At 36.8% G+C, this 22,424-nt stretch overlaps 1 protein-coding gene across 6 annotated transcripts in view; it reads left to right on the forward strand.

Annotated features, from left to right (window-relative positions):
* Window positions 1-1,756: 1,756 nt before the first annotated feature.
* Window positions 1,757-22,424, forward strand: part of LOC127807341 (uncharacterized) — a 31,916-nt gene continuing 11,248 nt past the window's right edge. For 4 of the 6 annotated variants that reach the window (XR_008024639.1, XR_008024640.1, XM_052345080.1 and 1 more), the window contains exons 1-13: window positions 1,757-2,344; window positions 4,277-4,587; window positions 5,611-5,688; window positions 5,857-6,077; window positions 6,579-6,671; window positions 8,219-8,302; window positions 8,684-8,800; window positions 9,579-9,684; window positions 9,771-9,830; window positions 10,216-10,269; window positions 10,727-10,784; window positions 11,816-11,892; window positions 13,528-13,598. Coding sequence is in view for 4 of the 6 variants with exons in the window: in XM_052345080.1 (XP_052201040.1) it covers window positions 2,092-2,344; window positions 4,277-4,587; window positions 5,611-5,688; window positions 5,857-6,077; window positions 6,579-6,671; window positions 8,219-8,302; window positions 8,684-8,800; window positions 9,579-9,684; window positions 9,771-9,830; window positions 10,216-10,269; window positions 10,727-10,784; window positions 11,816-11,892; window positions 13,528-13,598 (1,583 nt within the window). In the remaining 2 variants the exon portion in view is untranslated. Of the gene's footprint in view, window positions 2,345-2,482; window positions 2,622-4,276; window positions 4,588-5,610; window positions 5,689-5,856; window positions 6,078-6,578; window positions 6,672-8,218; window positions 8,303-8,683; window positions 8,801-9,578; window positions 9,685-9,770; window positions 9,831-10,215; window positions 10,270-10,726; window positions 10,785-11,815; window positions 11,893-13,527; window positions 13,599-22,424 lie in introns of all 6 variants that reach the window. The other 2 variants (XM_052345083.1, XM_052345084.1) reach the window with 2 other exon arrangements.

Genomic DNA, 22,424 nt, shown 5'->3' on the forward strand with positions numbered 1-22,424 from the left:
AAATTAAAATAATTAAATAATATTAATCTTTTTGCAAATAAAGTGAAACTAACGTGATTACCCCTTAATAACGTGATACACGTGCATGCTTTATCCATTTTCAAAAGATGGAAGTGGATTCGTCAACCAAGTGAAATAGAAAGCGATGGAATGTGCTTCAACTGTTATTCGTGGCTGAGGTGCACAAGAAGCCCCTTCTAATTATTGCATGTTTGCTCTCAGGAATCTGATTCATACCAACAAAGTGAAACCAAGTCATGGTTGTTAAAGATGTCACATTTTAGTTGTTGCCTCCTTTATTCTCGTAAGTGGGAAAGGAATATCCCACCCATCAAGTGATATTTGAATGTTTTGAGGGTTACCTTATGTGTTTTTTTTTGGTTTGTGGGATGACGTAATTTCACTTGTAGAATATCTTTGTATTAGTGATGTTAAATCAGCGGTGGTTATAAATTATAATATCTTGTATTATGGTGAGTGTTGTACCCTAATCTTTGGGAGTAAGGTAGTTGTCTCATAAGAAGAAACATGCTCTCTTAGAAAATGATAATAAGTTTTTTCAAACAATTTGTCTTTGCTAAGTATAACTTCACACTACATAAATATGGTTGAATCATTTTTGAAAAAAAATAAAAGAAACCATTATCCCAGACAATTATACCCCATCACTATCTAACGCAATGACAACTAACTTTTAAGACATCCCTTATCTCGAAAGACTATTCCTTAATATAGGTTTATCATCAGAACTGTTCCATGCTTAACCTGGGACCATCACCTGTACCCCTAATACATGTGTGCCACGTGTTCATTTCACCGACCTCAAACAAGTATGATTACTCTCAATCCTATATTTTATGAGGCTTTTGAAATTTTTTCTATTGTTTATCTTCCCATACACTGAATACCTACTTATATTTTTGGAGGAACGCCGTATACCTATATCAGACAACTTAAGTCGTTTATTTATAACATTTGCTTGCTTGTTTATATTTGTTTCACTTGCTTATACAAAGTATTATGAAAAATATATTTAACTCGAGTATCATATAACTTATATGGAAGAATTCTTGTGCGTCTTCTGATTGTTTTATGCATTGCAGCTCCACTCTTATTGTGGAACGACTACCAAATAACATAACTTATCTTGTGCAATTTTTACTTTAATCTCTGATCTCGTTATTCAAATATGATAGTTGCTTATTATTTGAGATATTCAATACTACTAATCTTCTATTTAAACTAAGAGTCGAATGGTCTTATATAATGAATTAAATTTTTCATCAAATAAATAATTCGCTGTTTATCTTTCACGTATAATCTAATCCCTTGTTATTTGTTATGCTCCACCTCTTTTATTTAATAAAATTTACTTTTTATATTAGGGAGCTAGTGTGAACTGTTTATTTTGTAAGAATAATGAAGAATTAAATTATATATATTATCAATTAAAACAACACACTGGGTTAGTCAACTAGGTAAATGAAAGCTTACATTCTTATTACCTGAAGGTTAATTAGGTGAAATACCCAATCCATCCCCTCTTTGTTCTCAAGGTGAGTTATTCAATTTAAATATTTTGTAAGGGCAAATTAAACATTTCACATCAATCGCGCACACTCTCGCCCAACTGGTCTTGTCCATTTGTTATTTTTAAATTAGGAAAAAAAGAAAAAACAGAATCTGAAGTGGACAACGTTTTTCCTGAAAATAAAAAAGAAAATAGAGATTTATTTAGTGGCATGGCATCCACAAACACAACGAGAAAGCGCAATGTCCACGACTGTCCCGGTTGCTCTTCCCGGCTAAAATGCGCTTCCGCGGCCAGGTTGCTTCTCAGTTAACACCGCCGGAAAAAGCCTAGAACCCCGCCGCACGCCGGCGCCGCCGCATTGGCCGCCACTCAGCTTACGTGGCAATCCTGTCCAACGTCAGCTTCGCCGAAAAACAAAAACCGAAGCGCATTTGGAGGAATTGGATTCCGTTTCCATCCCGAAATGGATAATCTCATCCGAACCGCGAATAATCCCTCCAATCCAAAACCGGCAATGAAAGCTGTATAACAATTCCAACAATTCGTATGAATTTTAAATGCCTTCGGCAAGTGCAGCGCCAAATAGTAATCCCGCCAAGGCGAAGCTTATTCCCGATTCCGATTCCTCGCTTGCCCACTTTCAAAAATGCGTATTTAAGCACAAAATGCGAATTCCCAAGAAACCTACCGTTTCATTTTCCCTCTCTTCACTCTTCTTTACTTCCCCTTCCGAATTCCATTCCATTCGCTCCCTTTCTTCGAGAGCTTTCCGTCGTTCTTCCTGCAAAACAAGCGCGAATCCCACCGTAGGTGTGTGTTTTTTCTTTCTTTTATTTGATGACTTTAGGGTTTTCTATTGAATTGTTGTGGATTGTTATGTGTTTGCTTCCATGCTCTTCTTTTGGTTGTTGATTCTTGGGGAGGGGTTTAATTGGAGTAGGCGGTTAGTTTTGTAGAGTGATTGGCAGAGAAGTACAGTTGTTTATGTGAGGAATTGGACTTGTTAGGTGGGTTCTTGGAGCAAAACTTGGGCTATATACTTGAGAGTTGGAAACACAACGACGTGTTCTTTCGAGGGTCTTTGAAGGTAAGCCATTAACGTTTTGTTTGTACGAACTGCAGAAGTCTTGTTTCCTGTTCTTGAACTTTGACTTGCGCTTCATATCCCTTTCTTTCTTCCTCATTTTATTTTCTTTTTCCAAACTCCTTTTTAGTCTTTAACACCAAGTTCGGTTTTCAATTTTTACACACAATATAATAGATGTATAATGCAGTGACTGTTGAGATGAGGTTCTTTTAAAAAAATGGTGGGGTCGTTTGACAAAGTCTTAAGTTTTGTTGAATGGGAGGATCCACATTATGAACTGAGATCGGAGTACCAATTGTTTCAAATACTTGATATCACTGATGGGTAGTACTGGTTCATGGTAAGTAATATGGATTAATATAGAATAAAATTGCATTCAAAATAATTCTTTTGGTCTTTGATATGAGGTTTGGTTTTCGCTTTTCAATCTTCATATAATAATATGTATAAAGTAACACATATTGCCAGTTGTGGGGGGGTTCTTGAAAAGTTTTAGAATGTATGGATCGTCTGATGAACTCTGTAAGTTTTCTCGGATGAAAGGTTTGGAATAATCATTATATCTTTGCATGTAGTTGGAGTAACATAGACTAAAGCTATCATATTGACTGTATGGGCTCTGTACATAACAGTTACTCAGTTCTCTGGGAATTTATCTTCAAGAGTGAGTTTGTTATCATAATGAAGGCATAGTCAAGAGAAGGAGACAAAAATAACGAAGGAAGTACTGAATTGAGACAATTGAATGACACGAATCCTAAAAATAATATGGCCTAATCATAATGGAAACTGTTTTTGTCTTTGTAACGGCTTTGTGAGTGATTTGTCACTAAATGTGATCCAAAGCACTTGAATCTTTTCTGTTCAATATTCTTTCATGTGAAGCACAAACTTCTTGTTGCTCAATGTGCAATTCCAGCCTGCTTCACTAGAATTTGTATGCTCATGCTGGAGGTGTTTTGCTTCTCTGGTTAGCTGGTTGAATGTTTAGTGATTTAATGTGCATCTGGATGTAATACCAAATCAGTCCAACTGGTGCAAAAAAGAATGCATGTAGAAGTTATTCTTTTTGTGATTGGATTGCTTTACTACCATATACCACTTTCTTTGATTATTTTTGATGCATTTCTTCTTATTTCCATCCAAGGATATCTCTGACGCTTTAATATTTGTTCATGGTCGTTAATGAAGTTTGTGTTTGACGTAATTAATGGAATGCGCACATGCTCAAATGAATTCGTTACATCCCAAATTTAGGTTAATATTTTTATTATTTTATTCCGAAAGATAGCTTGGAGGTAGTGGTTGCTTTATTGTAAAGGTGACTTGGATGCCTGCGCATGTACCAGAATCAAGTTCCGACTTTACGGGAAAAAAACACATGGAAGCATGCATCCATACTGTAGTGCATATTAAAATGGTCTAGGCATTTTGGTAACTTGTATATTGGCAGTTCAGTTGCTGATACTATAAGACTGGTCAAATACCTGGTTCGTTTCAGCTTTTCATGCATTGTTATTCATATTTACTTCAATAGTTAATTTATGTTGATTTTATCCATTGTGCAGTTAAAATGTGAGCTTGTTTCCATTCTTAGTTGCTAACAGGCGCTAATTATTTTGGTTTTTCTTTTTTTGTTTGATAAATGATTTCAGGAGCTAATCAGTTGGATTCCAGTTGTACAATGAAAGGGATTAGTGTTGATGACAATGTATCGCAATCACAGAGTATGACTGCTGAAGGTGGTCAGGGCCCGTGTATTTGGTCATCTCCTGGTGGCGGCGGCAGCGACATTCGAATAGGGAAACATATATTTTGTAATCGATCTTTAAATATGAAAAATATTGTTGCGGTGGGTTTTGACATGGATTATACCCTCGCGCAATACAAATCGGAAACGTTTGAGTCTCTTGCGTACAATGGCACTGTTAAAAAGCTGGTGTATGATTTGGGGTATGCTTCAGAGGTTAGTTTTCGTTTTTACTCAACCTGCACAGCTTAAGTTATTGTTTTTCCATGTTATTGCATTGAAAGTGATGCTGCCCAGAGGAAAAATAGTAAAAGGTTGGATGTGTGGGAGGAGTCCACCTCCTTGGATAGAAACCTGAAGAATTCAGATAACTGATCCGAGAAAATAAGAGTTAATATCAAAAGATATTAGACTGAAATATTCTTCAAAGCTGCCTCAAAACATGGAGGGAAACCCCTATTTATAGACCCCTCCAGGTACTAGGACATATTGGACTTCTAACAGACTAGATAAATGACATTTGGCTGACTTTTGGCCCACTCTTAATTACTTAGACCCTCAAATACAAAAAATAACTTTCCAAGACTCCTTAACTGACTTGTTTTCCCCAAAACTCTCCATGGACTCAATTAAAGGCTAGGTTGGAAGACTAACCTGCTACAAACATCTAGACTCCTTAAAAAAAATACTAATCATTATTATCCATCAGAAAGTTGTACACATATCATCTTATGCACATCCCTCTTAGTGTTTTCACTTGAAGTTTGTCAATTCTGATTTATATCCAAGCAATTTATAATAATAATTGGACATGCTTTCAGTCTTTGCAGTATTTTGAGGGAATACTTATTTATTACTTTAGAGCTGTGGTAGCTATGGTAAGGTTGCTTTTTTTTTTTACTGGAATCTCGTTCGAGTTGTGGACTAGAAACACTCTCTTTGCAAAAAAGCAATGGCAAGGCAACGTACAGAGAACAACCCTTGCAAAGTGTGAAGTCTCATGCACTAGGGACATCCTTTATTTATTGGCTACTTTTACTTTTTATAGATTGCACTACTCGTTTCTTATTGCTTTAAAATTTGTTAACTATTTTTTTCTTTTTCATATTGTTATTTTAAGGGCCCATATGCCATTATACGCAAGCATTGTCATATTCTCAGTTAGTAGCATTTTTTTTTTATTCTAGCATTTGAAACAAGTTTCAGCAGCTTTTTTGACAGATGGGATGTTTTGTGCAGTTGTTGGAGTGGACTTTTGACTGGAAGTACATGGTCAGAGGTTTGGTTCTCGATAAAAAGAGGGGCAATATATTGAAGGTGGCTTACCTTCTCATGTACTTTTTTCTCCACCCCACCCCATCCCACCCAAAGGGACACACGCCCAACAGTCTTATCAGAAGCTACTAGCTGATTCTATTATTTCCATACAATTTTCCTTAATTTGGAACATGTTTTTTGTTTACTACTTTGATTATTGATATGCAGATGGACAGGCATAAATATGTAAAAGTAGCTTATCATGGATTTAGAGAGTTATCAAAAGAAGATAAAGTTGCCGCATACGGAAGCACTCTGACTCGAGATTCATTTGATGAACCTGATTATGCCCTTATTGATACCCTTTTTTCTCTGGCTGAAGCATACTTGTTTGCTCAACTTGTTGACTTCAAGGACAATAATCCTGGAAAAGTTCCAGATGGCACAGAGTAAGGAATACTACATTCAGACTTAATAGGTTCAACCCCCCCTCCAATTGCTTTCCCACTGAAAAGAAGGTTGTCAACTGATTGTTAAATGCATATATAATGATAATATATCTTTGATAAACTTGAGAGGGAGCATGTAAACCATATGGCAAATTACTGAGAAGGAAAGGAAAGCGTGGACATAATGTTGTCACTGGTAAGTAGGAAAGAGAATCCTCCAAAAATGCAGCAAGTGATGGGATTAAAAATTGTCAAATAAGTAAATGCTGTTAGCAAATTTACTTCCCACTGAAGAATCTTCTCCAGAGTCCAGGGTTTCTTAAGGTGCTACAGTGCTTCAAAATCTGTCCCCTTGCCCTTTTCCATTTTATCCTTGGGTCTTGTTTGTCTTTATTATTAATGTATGGCAAATTACTCAATATATGTTGTCTTATTTTGTTTTTTTGACCAGTCACATGTTTCTTCTTCTCAAATGTAACTAATACGAAAAACTATTTGCAGCTATTCTCGTATGTACAGAGATGTTCGAGCTGCTGTGGACTTGTGCCATCGGGATGGGACCTTGAAGCAAATGGTCGCGAAAAATCCTGAAATGTAAGTCCCAACTTTTATTTTTCAGTGTCATGAATAAGAGATTTACAAAGTTAATAAAAGAGGGCAAATGGGCTTCCTTCTCTTTTAAGGCTTTATGCCTAAAAATTCAGGATGCTTATCTCTTGTGACAAGATCATTCTCTAGTTTATGCGTATTGCTTGTTTTTAAGAGTTTCAAAATTGTTAGATATTTGTTGAAGTCCATTTATGCTTTTCTTCTTCCTTTCTACTCATTCCTAATATGAGTTAAGATTGTATGAACTTTCCTCTCAGTCCTAATCTGAAATAGTAGTTGGTACTTTTATATGCTTCATCATCATTTATGGTAAGCCAAGAATGAATTGGTGTCCCGATAACTTGTCTGACGGGACAAGTTTATAAGTTTTTGGTTGGTAACTCACAGAGACTTGAATTTGAGTCCTTTTAGGAGGAGAACCTTGCTGGATTTGTTTGAGGGGGAACTATATATATAAATAGTTATTATCCTTAGATTATATCTTCTTAATATAGTAGGGGCTAAATTTGCTTGGATGAAGTTTGATTTTGTTGGATAGCTTGACATATTGTCCCAGTTTCCAAGCTGTTTAAAACTTTTGGGGATGTTTGGTGATCTAACATGGAATCAGACCTTTAATTTTATGAGGTCTTGGATTCAGTTGTCCTAAAAATGCATTTTCCATTTATGTTTTTTTTTGGGACAATATTCCTGTGCACCTTGTTTAATTCATTTCTTTGCCTCTTTTGTCCGTATGAATGACGAGTCAAATGTGAGGGGGAGTGTTGGATAGCTTGATTTACCTAGTTAAGCCAATTTCCTAACAATTTAAACTTTTGAGAAATTAGCGATCTAATAATTTAGTGACACAATCCCCTGCCGGTCCAAGTCTTTGTATTTCTAACATTTATGGTTAGAACTTTCTTCATCCTTCATCTTGAACATCAGCTTATTTTGTGTATGATTTACTTTCTTATTAACGTCATTTTTTCGTATGGAAAAATCCTGTTATGTTACTGTTCAATTTAGTGTAATTGCTATTTTGGTTATCTCTGGATTGCTATTTGAGTTGAGAGAAGTTGGAAACTCCCCCTTCCCCCCTTTCCATAAACAATAAATATAACATATCAAGCCTTAGCCCCAATATGTGGGGTTGGCTATATAAATTCTACTTCCCCTATCATTTCTATCTTACTAAGATTCTCCCGCCAAGTTTTTTTTTGTTTTGTTTTTCATCTTCCTGTACCTCTTTTCTTAAAGACTTTGTTCCATCTCCCCTCTTCCATTTGGGGAAAAAATAGAGGACAGAAGAAGAGCTGAAATATATAAATAGACTTTGTATCTGAGGATGCTTTGGTTCAATGAACTGGAGAGAAATCATAAGAAACTTAGATCAAACAGCATGAGTTCAATAGCAAATGCATACCTATTTTTTGGCAACATGTTTTATTGGACTTGGAGTTACATTGTTTTATTTGATCTTTGTCATGACTGCAAAATTGTCCAACCAAGTCTTTTTATTTCCTACGTGATAATTGTGTCTTTTGTGTTAGGTATATCAATGAGGATGCATCAATTGTTCCCATGCTGAAAATGCTCAGAGACTCTGGCCGTGCAACATTTTTGGTGACAAATAGGTTAGTTTATTTCTGCACCAAGTTCTTTTCATTGAAAAATGTTACTAGAAGTGAAGTTTTGGATGGATGGTATATACATTCTGTAGATAGTGTTATTGCGATTTTGCCTTGTCAAGTTGACATATACTTCGGAGAAGATTCATGAGCCTGTCGACTCTCCTCTAAAATTCTGCAATGAACATGAAAGGAGGCCAGTAATTTTGTCCTTTGCATATTTTTTTATCTGAAAGATTTTTATTTTGGTCCCATTCTCATTATGGCCTTTTATACTATAAGTACTTCTTGGGTTTGTATATGAATTCTGTTTTGTAGCTTTCTGAAGTTTGTTATATTTATCACTAGAACTAATATTATTGCGGCTTGCACTTCTGTCTTTTGCAGTCTATGGGACTACACAAACATAGTAATGACTTTTCTCTGTGGGCCTCATACAGCGGATGGTAGTTCCACTTCAAAATTTGAGTGGCTCCGATTATTTGATGTGGTCATTACTGGAAGGTTCTGTTTTTTTTCTCATTTTAACCTATCATTGACAATTGGCAAAGGCTACTGCAGCTGCAGTTGTTTTCATTCCTTTATCCCATTCACCTACAGTTCACTTGTGATTAAATATGTCTAGCACTATGAATCTTATTTGGCACTTGCATTCACGGTGTATTTTTTTCCACTGTAATGGTTCTTAAATATTTGTTTTTTTTTTCCACATCCGAATGGGGAAAGTACCATCTTTATTAGTTTAGTTTACAGGACCAGGTAACTGCTTGTTGCATTGAAATGATCCAATCTAATTGCAAAATGTTTGGGTTAACTAATGAAGTATGCTACAGTTTCTTGTAATCTTGTTTTGGGGACAAAGATGAGTTACTAAGGGGAAGTGGTGGTTTCATCTGAGTTTACTACTGTTATTTAAGTGTGGCATTTCTCCTGTGCTGGATCCCGTTTCTCCACCCATTTTAGCGTGTTTGTAAACTTGTTTGCTCTTTTTTTTTTTGATTGTGGGTGGGCTTTAGAAAGGGTTGGGGGGAGACCAAATAGGTGGCAGCCTATGATGGACTCCTCTGTTCTTAGGACTTTGATGTGTTATCTAAAACTAGTCCGCAAGTCTCTTTGTTTTTTGAGATCTGAAGCCATATTGGTATAGGAGAGTGCATCAAAGTTGTGAAACTGATTATTTTATCTTATTAAACAATTACAAACAGCAACTTTTTGGTATTTTTTCAGTTTATGCAATTCCTTCTGTTAATATTCTGAAAAAGCAATTTATTTTCTTAAACAGTGCAAAACCAAGTTTCTTCCATGATGAGAAACGTGCCAACCTCTTTGAGGTTGTACCTGACTCTGGAGTGCTACTGAACACTGATAATGGCACTCCTGTACCTCAGGTTGAAGCACATTTCCACCTGTACAAGTTCTCCATGCTTGTCAGCTCTTTTATTGTGTTCTTATGCATACATCTTCATCTGCCTAGGTGGGAGCTGCTTTACACCATCCACTAAAAATCATGAATAAGGATTGTCGAGTATTCCAGGTAACACTTAAAGCTGTATATACTTATCTAGGAAGAAAAACTATGGTACTATTCTGAAAAAAGAAAAAAAGAAAAAATAAACTATTGTGTGAGTAGAAGACCGATAAATACACCTGTAAGGCAGGTGGATGAAATGGAGAAAATTTTTAGCAAAAGGGGGAGAGGAAGGCCCAGGAGAACTTGGTTGAACAATGGATAGAGATGATTGGAGGTTTAGAATTCAAGTAGTTGACTCCACCTAGTTGGATTTAGGCTTGTGATTTTTGTTCGTTATTGTTGTTTAATGTGGTTGTATGGTCCACTTTTGGTTCTAGGCCAGTTTTCTACGATTTTAAACTTCATTTGGTAAAATACTTATGCTACTTGTGTGTTTGGATGTGTGCAGGGTGGTAATGTCGGTCATCTCCATAAACTACTTGGTATTGAGTCGAGTTCGCAGGTTTGTACAATGATTACACACCTTTTTAAAATCATTCCTCAACATTGTCCATAAATGACTGTCTTAGCTGTTGTGTCTGTTTAATTAAGTTATTTGCCTTTTAGGTGTATTTTTCTTCTGGATTTTTTTTTTGGTATAGGGTGGAAGTATGAGGCGAAGTATGGATATCTGTTTAGCAGTAAATTGTATCGCAAGTTTGTGAAGTTCATTTTAATCAACCAGTTACGTTGCAATTCAGTTAGGAACTTACTAGTTGATTATTCATCTTTAATTGCTTATTTTTGTTGCTAAGTAAACAAGGTCTTTCGGAAGTCACTTTAGTTTTCTTTTTATTCCATATTTAGTGTATTTACATTTTCAGAAATGCTCAAGGAAATTATGTCTATTGACATCATGATCATGTTCTCTCCATTGAGCTCTTATACTTGCTAAGCTCTAGTATGCATACAATTTTCAGGTTCTTTATGTTGGGGATCATATATATGGAGACATTTTACGCAGCAAAAAGGTTCTAGGTATCTTTCTGCATCTCTTTTTACTAGTTGCAGTAGCATATGAATTTTCTTTTGTTGACTGGAATTTGATGAGAGTTATAAAAAAGGTTTATGAAGTCTGTATTGGGATCTATAATAGCTTCATTTGACTTCTGATTTCAAAATATGTTGAGAAATTTTAGAACAGATGTGTAATGTTTGTCTTTTCTGGGTATTGAAGAGTGCTGCAAGTCCAATTTGGTTTGACTTAAAAATATTGGCGAACCTTTCTTGAGACACTAAAGTCAATTTGAGTTATAAAATAGATGTCTCCTGAACATGACAGTACTTATAATCTTACAGTTAACTATTCCAGTGTATTCTTCTATCTTGACAAGGGGCCTTGAAAGTTATTTAATATCTTTTGGGCACGACATTTCAGATTACTATTTTCCAATCATACTTGCATTGAAAGCATTTGAAAGTAGTATCAGGTAAAATCCACAATGCTAATCATGTTTGTACTGTTGAAGGCATCTGAAAGTAATAGCAGTCTTAATTGGTTAGAAAGGTCCCAATTTTAATTCCATATAGATCCTATGAGGAACACTTTTTGATCTTGTTTCTATTTTAGAAATTATTCTCATGCAAGCTTGCTAAAGATCCTAGAATTTCCAATTGCATGAAGCATAAATGTTAATGAATGTATCTTGTAACTCTTGGTTTGCCTACTTTTAGTAATACATACCGCATTTTTTAATTTTCATTTTGCATTTTTGAATGAAAAAGACAACTATTTCTCAAGCATTATAGATAAATAATAATAATAATAACCAAAAATAAATAAATAAAATAATTAAGAAAAAATTCAATTGAAAAATTTGCACTTATGCCTGGGAAGCATTGTATATGCTGCAGTGATGGCCAAAAATGAAGGATATATGTAATAAGATTAATTAGATCCCCACCTCATTTGAAAGAAAAAAGGGATTTTATTTTTGTTGCCCTGGGTATGATATTTGTTCTTCCATTTCCTGAGTAAATAGATTTTGGTTTGATGCTCTTTTCAACAGGGTGGAGAACAATGCTAGTTGTTCCTGAGCTTGAGAAGGAGGTAGAGCTCCTTTGGGATCTGAGGGATACCCGTGAGGTATTGATACACCTGGGTTTTTCTTGTCCTTTTTTGTTCAGTTAATGGTTTCTAGTTCTAGCTGTGATGGCTCCAAAAAAGAGACTAGTATCTTTAAGTGTCTTTAATATTTGCGTTATTCAACAGTTTGATGTTCTCTATTTGGTGAAAAAGTTAATTTACTATTTGATGTTCATTCTGTAGTCAATGAGCAACTTAGAAGTTTAACTATTTCTGAAGCATTGCCATGTCCATGTAATTCACTTGTTTGTCAACAACTCCATTTTTCTGGATTCTGTCTCACACGAGCAAAATCTGTCCTACCCACTCTTCCTTTTTCTCCCAACTTGGACATGATTAGGACATTTGGTGGCACACACGTTCATCACATAGGAAAATATCAAACAATAAACATACTGCGAGTTTGAAGAAAATCATTTAGAATCCATTTAACATAAAATGTAGATTAATACCTGTCAGCCTCTTTTTCTTTGGGCTTTTTAATTTCAGGAATTATAAAGTGGACATTTCAAATTTTTTACAAATTGAGTTTTCTAAAGTTGTGATCATGGCAATTCAAAATAAATAGGTACTAGGATTTCTTATAAACACTTTTTTCTTGATAAGTTGAATGTGAAAACTGATTATTATTGATATCATTAAACATTAAGTATATATATTTTGCTAAACAACAATAAGTATATTTTTGAATATGAAGAAATCATTATTTTCTAATGTATAAATGTAAATACATATACTCATTCATTGTTCTCTGCCTACCTTACCATTTTTTGACTTGCTTGAAAATGAATACATTTTTTAATGTCTCATATTGTCTCCCATAGTCCCATGTCTGTTTCTATTCTTCTTGATTTTTCTAATGTATACATGTAAGGACATATTTTTTTCACCATCCCGTTCCAAGCTTATCATTTTGTGACTTTGTAAATGAAACACATTTTCTTTTAACTGTCTAATTGTCTCTTTTATCCTTGTCCATTTTTCTTGCTTAGTACTTCAATGCGCTTCAAAAAATTTGTACAACAGATATTGAAATACCATTGCTCTTCCCCTTTTCTTTCCAGCTTATAGTTTTTCTTTTCCTTTGGCTGCATTGACATAATAGACTCAAAGTTTCAGGTGGTTTACCTATAAAACAAATCTATTAAAAATTCAATATCCAAGAGGAGAATTATTGTATCTTCCTGTTTTCATCTGATGTACCATAGGTTCATATGTTAGTCCTCCATGTGGATTTTGGCTCTTTCAGGGTGTCAAACCAATTCGGCACTGATTCCTTGTATGTGTATTTATTTCCTTTTGTGTTAAGTAAAGATTTATAGAAAGAGTAAAAACTGCCTTAATCCAGTAAACCCCTGTCCGGGGATAGGGATAGACTGCGGAAATCCATTTGACTAGGAGATAAACTCTCTCTCTCTCTCTCTCTTTCTCTGTTGCAATCCTTTGGGGATAAGTATTGACTTGGTCTCTAAATTTTATTTGTGATTAGAACTAAGAGCATTCCTGCCGATGACAGAGTTATTGTTTGTTTGCTGAATTCTCAGTTAATTATCTATTACTCTGATGGGTTCAAAGAAACCAGTTGGCTTGCTAATGTAATTCATTCTTCATAACTAATGAGACCATTATATGCAGGAACTTCGACTGTTGAGGAAAGAGCGTGACCTTGTTGAAGGCAAAATACAACGTCTGAAATGGTCTCTAAAGTAAGTTGTTTTTTCATATTTTGCCACATTATGCTACATTGCAAAGTTTGGCAAGTACTAGGCACATAGGAAGAGTTCATCTTCCCACTTGGGGCAGCTGCTATGAGGGTGACTTGGGGGTGAAAATCTGACAATTCCATGCTGGATGGGTGTTGTCCAAAATCCTGATCTGCTGGACAACTTTATAAGTCCAAGCTATTATTATCCTACTATACTATAGTATATGCACCATACAGCATGATTCAACCGTTGTTCTATTTGGAGCCATCAAAATATTAACTGTAGCATTGGGGAATTAATTTCTGAACAAAACTGAAAAAATAGCTGATTGAAGCAAAGTTGGAAGAATACTCGATTAGAGAGGAAGAAAAAAATCTTAATGAAATGGAAAATTGCTTCAATAATTTTATTGAGTATACGAATGGGGTATATATACAAGAATTCCTCTACAACATTTCCTAAAAAACAGGAAAATTGAATATCTTTAAAGGATAAAGTTTTTCACTAAAGCTGGACTTATCATTTGAAATCAAATGCCTCATTTTTCTTAGGAACTTACCTCTTTATCAGTTTAATTATTTGAATCTTCCCTTATCTCCAACCAACCTTATCTCTTGGTCTCATTTGTATTCAAATTTGTCTCCAACCAACCTTATCTTTGGGTCTTATTCGTATTCAAACTTTTTGATTTGATATTCCAACACTTTCCCCTCAAGCTGGTGAGCAGATATTAATAATTCCCATCTTGCTAATTAACACTTCAAAACTTGGCTTGGACATAGCTTTAGTTAGAATATCAGCCTCTTGATATCGAGTTGGAATGTACAAGAGGATAATTGATGCAACGTGTAGCGCGTGTGTGGAAAAAACACACCAAATAAATCCTTGAAAGAACAAACTTCAATGGCCAAAGCTTGGCTTTCAAGAAGATGCAAAAACAAGACTGTTTTGCTAAGAAAACCCAAATAGATTTTTGAAATTTGATTGAGAAAAACTTGATTACAAACTCTAGATCCTAGGCATATTTATAGTGTTTGGCTAATCCAAATCCATCTAATATTTGTAAACAAAATCCAACTAGAATCCTAATAGAAATAAATCCTAATCACACATGAAATAGAATCCTAAATCAAGTAGAAACATGAAGTAGAATCCTAAATCAAGTAGAATTCTAAAACTTAAGAAATATTAAAATATTGTTATGGCGTGGTCGGGTCGGCTTTGGGTCAAGTCGGCTTTGGGTCGAGTCTTGATCGGTGACCACATCGGTGATCACATCATTCACCTCTACTTGAGAAAAAATTCGACCTCGAATTTTGATCTAGGTAGGACAAATCCACGTCTGGTAAGTACAAAGAGAGATTAACCACATTCAATGTTTGAAAATACTCATATGATTAGGCAAATCCACAACATCAGCATTATCATTGATCTTCTTTGTAATTGTGTAAGGATCATACTTCTTTGGCTTGAGCTTGTTCTGTTGTCATGCTGGAATCCGTTCCTTCTTCAAGAATATCTTGACTTCATCTCCAATCTCAAACACTTTGTGCTTCCTATGCTTGTCAGCTGTCGCCTTGTACTTCTTATTTGTGCAACTTTTGTTTGACATCTTCTTGAACCGCTTGAACTTTTCTGCTAAGGGAACATGAGCAAAGACATTCCTCCCCCTCTTAGCCCTATCTTCGTTGGCATGGGTCCAACCATCGCCATGTTTGTTGCCCTCTGCCTCCATTGTATTATTACTGTTAGATTGAGGATGTTGAACATTCCATCTTGAGCGCTTATCTAATCTGGTAGATCTTATCACATCTCATTCTCTTCTCATCAGTTTTCTTGATTTTGATTCCTCAACATCTTTCGAATTCATTCGTAGATTTTTCTTGCCTGGAAAAGTATTCTTTTGCAACTGTTTTAAATAGAAGCTTATTCCATGACTTTCAATAGTCTCTCCATCACTTAAAATATTGATGCTTGAATCCTCCTTTGGTGACACTTGATCAGCTATAGCATCAACTGCTACAGTATTCTTAGTTTTAGAATTTAATTTCAGATTAATACCGAAAGCAGTTGCACTACCCAAGTTAACTAGCATGGGATATCCAACACCCCTTTCCACATAGAGACCCCTGTGATCATCTTGCTTTTGCAATCGCAAAAATGAATATGTTCCTATTGCCTTCGATCCAACCATGCCAGAGCCTGAATAAATTGTAGAAGGAATTGCTACCATGGGCTTCATCTCCTTTACAGTCGCACATCGATTAGAAGAAACACCACCATTCTTGGATAGCGAAGCAATGCTTGAGCCATCGGGACTAGAAAACACCCCAGTATGAGTCAACAACCTTGGAGTTTTTGTCATGTTAGCAGCATAAATCAGACTTGAGTTTACAAACGTGGAGGTTGCTGGGACAATATAATGTTCGAGATTAAGCTCCAAACTCACTGAAAATCCATTCTTTAGTTTATACTAATCATTTCCCTAATGGTTGTGTTGTTGCGCATTCCTTCTAACACTTCTACCACTAGGGTTTGCTATCATACGACCAAGATCATCCTCATCGTCGCTATCATTCATCATTGGTCTTTTAGGATTAACGAAGACCGGATTAATGGCTGGTCTTCCCGGTTTAACATAGTCGTCTTGATTCACACCATTAGTCCGGTTTCGATTATCTTTAACTCGTTGTAAAACTCCCAATTGGTTGCGGATTCGCTCCAATTGTTGCTGCATTGTACGAGTTATTTTCCGTTGTTGCTCTCCAAACCGCGGGCAACCCCTAATCACCGTCATGAGGCTGGTTGCTACCATTACCTTCAAAATTGACCATCTGATTGGTTGATGAACTGCTCTGATACCACCTGACGCAGCGTGTAGCGCATGTGTAAAAAAACACACACCAAATAAACCTTTGAAAAAACAAACTTCAATAGCCGAAGCTTAACTTTCAAGAAGACGCAAAAATAAGACTGTTTTGCTAAGAAAACCCAAATAGGTTACTGAAATTTGATTGAGAAAAACTTGATTATAAAACTCTAGATCCTAGGCATATTTATAGTGTTTGGCTAATCCAAATCCATCTAATATTTGTAAACAAAATCCAACTAGAATCCTAATAGAAATAAATTCTAATCAAACATGAAATAGAATCCTAAATCAAGTAGAAACAAGAAGTAGAATTCTAAATCAAGTAGAATTCTAAAACTTAAGAAGTATTAAAATATTGTTCCGGCGTGGTTAGGTCGGCTTTGGGTCGGGTCTTGATTTGTGACCACATCAATAATTGTTCCCGTTTTCAATTTCAATCTTGATGAAGTGTCGATCAATCTTTACATGCTGAATTGGATTGTGAACTATGTTAATGGCTGATTTGCTGTCACTGTACAACTTCATAGGTGCATCCCATGATACCTTTAAGTTGTGTAACAGTCTTTCCAACCAGATTAATTCACATATTCCTTTAGCAATTACTCTATACTCTGCTTTTGCACTACGTCTAGCTACCATTGATTGCTTTTTACTCCTCCAAGTAACTAGATTTCCCTATAATTTAGTGCAATATCCTGAAGTAGATTTATCGTCTTCAACAACTCCTACCCAATATGTATCAATATAGCATTCTATTTCACGGTTATCACATTTTTTGAACAATAAGCCCTTTCTTGGTGTACCCTTGAGGTATTTGAGAATATGGTTTATTGCATGTAGATGTCTTTGTGTAGGAGCATGCATAAATTGTCTTACAACACTTACACTAAACGCAATATATGGTCTTGTTAGAGATAGATAGATCAATTTTCCTACAGTCTTTGGTATCTTGCCTTATTCATAGGATATTCAAGCCTTTGTGCTCCTTGATTTCCAATTCTATTCCAAATGAGTACTAGCAGGTCTGCAACCTATTTTTCCTATTTTAGCGAGAAGATCTAGAGTATATTTTTCCTATTTTAGCGAGAAGATCTAGAGTATATTTCCTCTAAGTAATGAAAATACCTTTTTTACTCCTTACACTTCCATGCCAAGGAAGTATTTAAGTGTTCCAAGGTCTTTCACTTGAAACTTAGCTTGTAGACACTCTTTTAGTTGTTGAATCCTTGCAACATCATCACTTGTAAGAATCATGTCATCCACATACACGATTAGAATAGATTTTCCATTTTTAGTTTGCTTGATAAACACAGTGTGATTAGCCTGCCCTTGTTGATAGCCAAGTTTCTTCATAGTTGCACTAAATTTTGTAAACCATGCCCTGAGCGATTGCTTTACACCATAAAGAGCTTTCTTTAGTTTGCATACCTTACTTTGATTTTCAAATGATTCAAAACCAGGAGGTATTCGCGTGAAAACTTCTTCTTCCATACTTCCTTTCAAGAAGCCATTCTTTATATCTAATTGGTGAAGTTCCCAATCTAGATTTGCAACCATAGACAGTAATACTCTAATGGAATTCAATTTAGCTACAGGGACAAAAGTCTCTTCATAATCTATTCCATATGTTTGAGTAAAGCCTTGTGCAACCAACCATGCCTTATACCTGTCAATTTTTCCATCAATATTATATTTTATTATAAATATCCACTTGTAGTTCACTATTTTCTTGTCTTTGGGTAGCTCAACAATGTCCCAAGTTTGATTGTCAACCAAGGCGTTCATTTCCTCTAATACAACCTCTTTCCACTTAGGATTTTTCAAAGCCTGCTGTATATTTGTAGGAACTTTTACCTCATCAACTGAAGCAGTGAATGCCATATACTTTGGAGATATCTTCGCATAAGTATGATAGTTTGAGATGGGATGTTAGGTGCAAGACCTCACTCCCTTTCTTATAGCAATAGGTACGTCTAGATTATCCTCAATTCTTTTTTCTTCTAGGTTAGAACTTGCATTTAGCTCAAATGATTGGATTTGAGAAGAAGTTTTAGATCTCCTTGAATAGACTTTAAGGGGTTGATTAGAGGGTTGAGGCATATCAATGGAGTTTTTTGCTCCCTTTGCACATAATTCTGGAATATGTTTAGGGACATTCGTCTTTTTCAATGGAGAAGGATTTGTAGAAACAATGGGAGACAGAACAATAGGAAGAGATAGAGATGAGTCCCACTGCTTCTCTTCTATAGATATCTCCCCCTGAAGAGAAGTAGGGTTGGTGTTCAAGGAAGAAAACATCACATTACACATAGAATGGTTTGGTTGTAGGAGAATAACACTTGTATCCTTGTTGTGTTAGAGAATAGCCAACAAAAATAAATTTTCGACTTTTGTTATCTAGTTTACTCGGATGTATAGATGGAATATGAACAAAAGTAGTGCAGCCAAAGACCCTTGGGGTAAGAGAGTTAAGAATATGGATGTTAGGAAAGGTTTTCAGCAAAAACTCAAAGGAGTTTTGAATTTAAGGGTTTTAGAAGGAAGCATGTTAATTAGGTATGCAACAGTTAACATAGCTTCCCCCTAAAAGGAGTTAGGAACATTGCTAGAGAACATAATGGATCTAGCAACTTCAAGGAGGTGCCTATTTTTTCTTTTAGCTATCACATTTTGCTGGGAGATGTAAGGGCAAGAGCTTTGATGAAAAATACCATGATCAAAAAGGTATTTTGTGTAATCTGTGCCAAAGTATTCCCTCCCATTATCTGGTTTAAGTATATGAATAGAGGACTAAAACATATTTTGTACATGTTTATGAAATCGAATAAAAATTGCACTGGCTTCAGATTTCTCTTTCATAGATAAACCCAACACTCTCTTAAATAATCATCAATAAAAGTAATAAACTAGTAAGTACCAGTTAAGGTTGGAACTCGGGTTGGTCCCCAAATATCAGTATAAATGAGATGAAAGGGTATGGAAGGTGTTAAATAAAATAAGTAAGGGGGTATTAGTGTATTTATCTTTAAGTAAATGTATGTATATATATGCTTATGTTGTACTCTTGAGAAATATACAAACTGTTCCTTTGTATACATCTAACATGGTATCAGAGCCCAAACCCTAACCTAACCCTAGCCGTCGCCGTCAGCCGACGCCATCACCGCCGGTTGCTTCGCCCGTCATCGTCATCACCGCGGGTCTCTTCGTCGGCTGTTGGTTATTCAGCTATCGCGTCTCTTCTTCTCCAGATTGCAGCTCCTCTTCTCCAGATCCAGTCCGGCCGCGCCCAGATCTTGCCTTCTCCATCGTCGTCGCCGCTCCTGCGTCCTCACCGTTGCCACGCCCACGCTCGCGCCCGAGCTCGCCCTCACTGTCGCCTGTCGCCCGCGCCCGAGCTCGCCCTCACTGTCGCCCACGCCCGAGCTCACCCTCACTGTTGTCGCTTCTGTCCCGGTCATCTCTCTGTCGCCTTCGCCGTGCCTGTCCAGATCCGGCCATCCTCAGGCGAACTCCAGTGACAGCTTCAGCTTTTGTGCTCCAGATCTAGTATTGCTCCAGATCTGTTCTTTCTTCTCCTTGGTCGTGTAACCCAATCTGCTCCAGATCTGCCATTGCTCCAGATCTGTCTTCCCTCTCTTTGGTTGTGTAATCAAATCTGCTCCAGATCTGCTGTTCTTTCTGCATCATGGATTCATTTCCAGCTCACTCTTCATCCACAAGCCACTCCACCATGTCCACACCGGTGACCATTCCCCATTTTTCGGGCACACCGGTTATTACAACGGAGAAATTGAGCGGACATAATTATCCTGCTTGGCCATGTGCAGTTGAAATTTGGTTTCTTGGTCATGGCCTTGAGGATTATTTATCGAAGACTATTTCAACTGTTTCTGAGGGGGATCAACCTCTTTGGCGGAGAGTGGATGCCCAGTTATTGAGTTTATTGTGGCAGACCATTGAGCCGACCTTAATGCCGATATTTCGACCTCTTCGGGAGTGTAGTGCCCTATGGATTCGGGCTCGTGAGTTGTATACTAGTGACATCACTCGTATTTATGATGTGATTAGTGCTTTGTTCAATTTACGATAGACTGATTTGGATATGACCACATATTTGGGTAAGTTTCAAGCTGCTATTACTGACTTTAACGAGTTGATGCCATTTGATACCGATATCAAGAAACAACAACAACAACGCGATCAAATGTTTTCTATCCTCTGTCTTCATGGAATTCGACCAGAGCTTGACTCAATTAAGACACAGATCCTCGGCAGTGCCTCTCTTCCTCCTCTGACAGAGGTATTTGCCAGACTACTTAGAGCCTTCTCTATTATTGTTGATCGTGGCATGTCCGTTCCTGGAGATCACTCCGCCCTAGTTACGACCCCGACTGGTCGTGGTGGTCGTCAGGGTGGTGGTCGTCCACGGCCCCAGTGCTCCTATTGTAATTGCCTTGGTCATACTAGAGAGACTTGTTATCGCCTACATGGACGTCCACCTCATGCAGTCAGTACTGCTAACATGGTTGTGGGCGTTTCAGAGGGTCAGGCATCTATCATACCCAATGATTCCTCACCAGTGACTATCTCCGGGTGGGAGTATGCTCAGTTTCTTCAGTTCCGGGCAGCACAACAGGCTACTTCACCTGTCACATCCTTTGCTGACACTGGTAACCCTACTGCCTGCTTTACTAAGTCTTCATCTTCTCTTAGCCCATGGATCTTCGACTCCGGTGCCACTAATCACATGTCTGGTAATCGTTCTCTCCTATCTCATGTTCAAACTTTGCAGTCTCTACCTCCTGTTACACTAGCTGATGGCTCTCAAGCCTCAGTCACGGGTATTGGTACCGCATTACCTCTTCCTACTTTACCATTATCATTTGTCTTACATTTACCACAATGTACCTTTAATTTGCTCTCTGTCAGTCAAATATCAAGTTGTTATCTAGACAGGGGGAGCCTCTTTCTGATCATGGGTGCTACCGTCGATTAGTTGGGAAACTTAATTACCTCACAGTCACTCGTCTTGATATTTCATTTGCTGTAAGTATGGTAATTCAGTTCTTGGATTCACCTTGTGACAGTCACTGGGATGCAGTGATCCGTATTCTTCGATATATTAAGGCTACCCCTGGTCGGGGTATATTGTATCAAAATCATGGGCACAATCAGATTATGGGATATACGGATGCTGATTGGGCAGGATCACCTAGTGACAGGAGATCCACATTTGGATACTGTGTTTTTGTGGGTAGAAACCTAGTCTCTTGGAAAAGTAAGAAGCAAACTGTTGTTGCCAGATCCAGTGCAGAGGCTGAATACAGGGCAATGGCTATAACAACATGTGAGCTAGTGTGGTTGAAACAATTAATTGAGAAGTTAGGAGTTATGCAGGTTAAGCCTATGCAATTGGTTTGTGACAACCAGACTGCAATGCATATTGCTTCTAACCTTGTGTTTCATGAGAGAACCAAACATATTGAAATTGATTGCCATTTTGTTAGAGAAAATGTGCTCTCTGGGGATGTAGTTACAACATATGTGGGTTCCAATGATCAACTGGCTAATTTACTCACCAAGTCGCTTAGAGGGTCTTGTGTGAATTATATTTGTACCAAGCTGGGCATGCTCAATATATATGCTCCATCTTGAGGGGGAGTGTTAAATAAGATAAATAAGGAGGTATTAGTGTATTTATCTTTAAGTAAATGTAAGTGTTAAATATGATAAGTATAGGGGTATTAGAGTATTTATCTTTAAGTAAATGCACACATATATATATTCTTGTAATGTTCTCTTGAGTAAATACAATCAGTATATTTATACATCTAACATGGTATCAGAACCCAAACCCTAACCCTAGCCGCTACTGCGGTCGCTGTCAACTGACGCCATCACCGCCGGTCGCTTCGCCCGCCGTCGCCATCACCGCCGGTTCCTTCATCGGC

The sequence above is a fragment of the Diospyros lotus genome, chromosome 8 (genome assembly GCF_014633365.1).
Source record: "Diospyros lotus cultivar Yz01 chromosome 8, ASM1463336v1, whole genome shotgun sequence".
NCBI classification, from domain to species: domain Eukaryota; kingdom Viridiplantae; phylum Streptophyta; class Magnoliopsida; order Ericales; family Ebenaceae; genus Diospyros; species Diospyros lotus.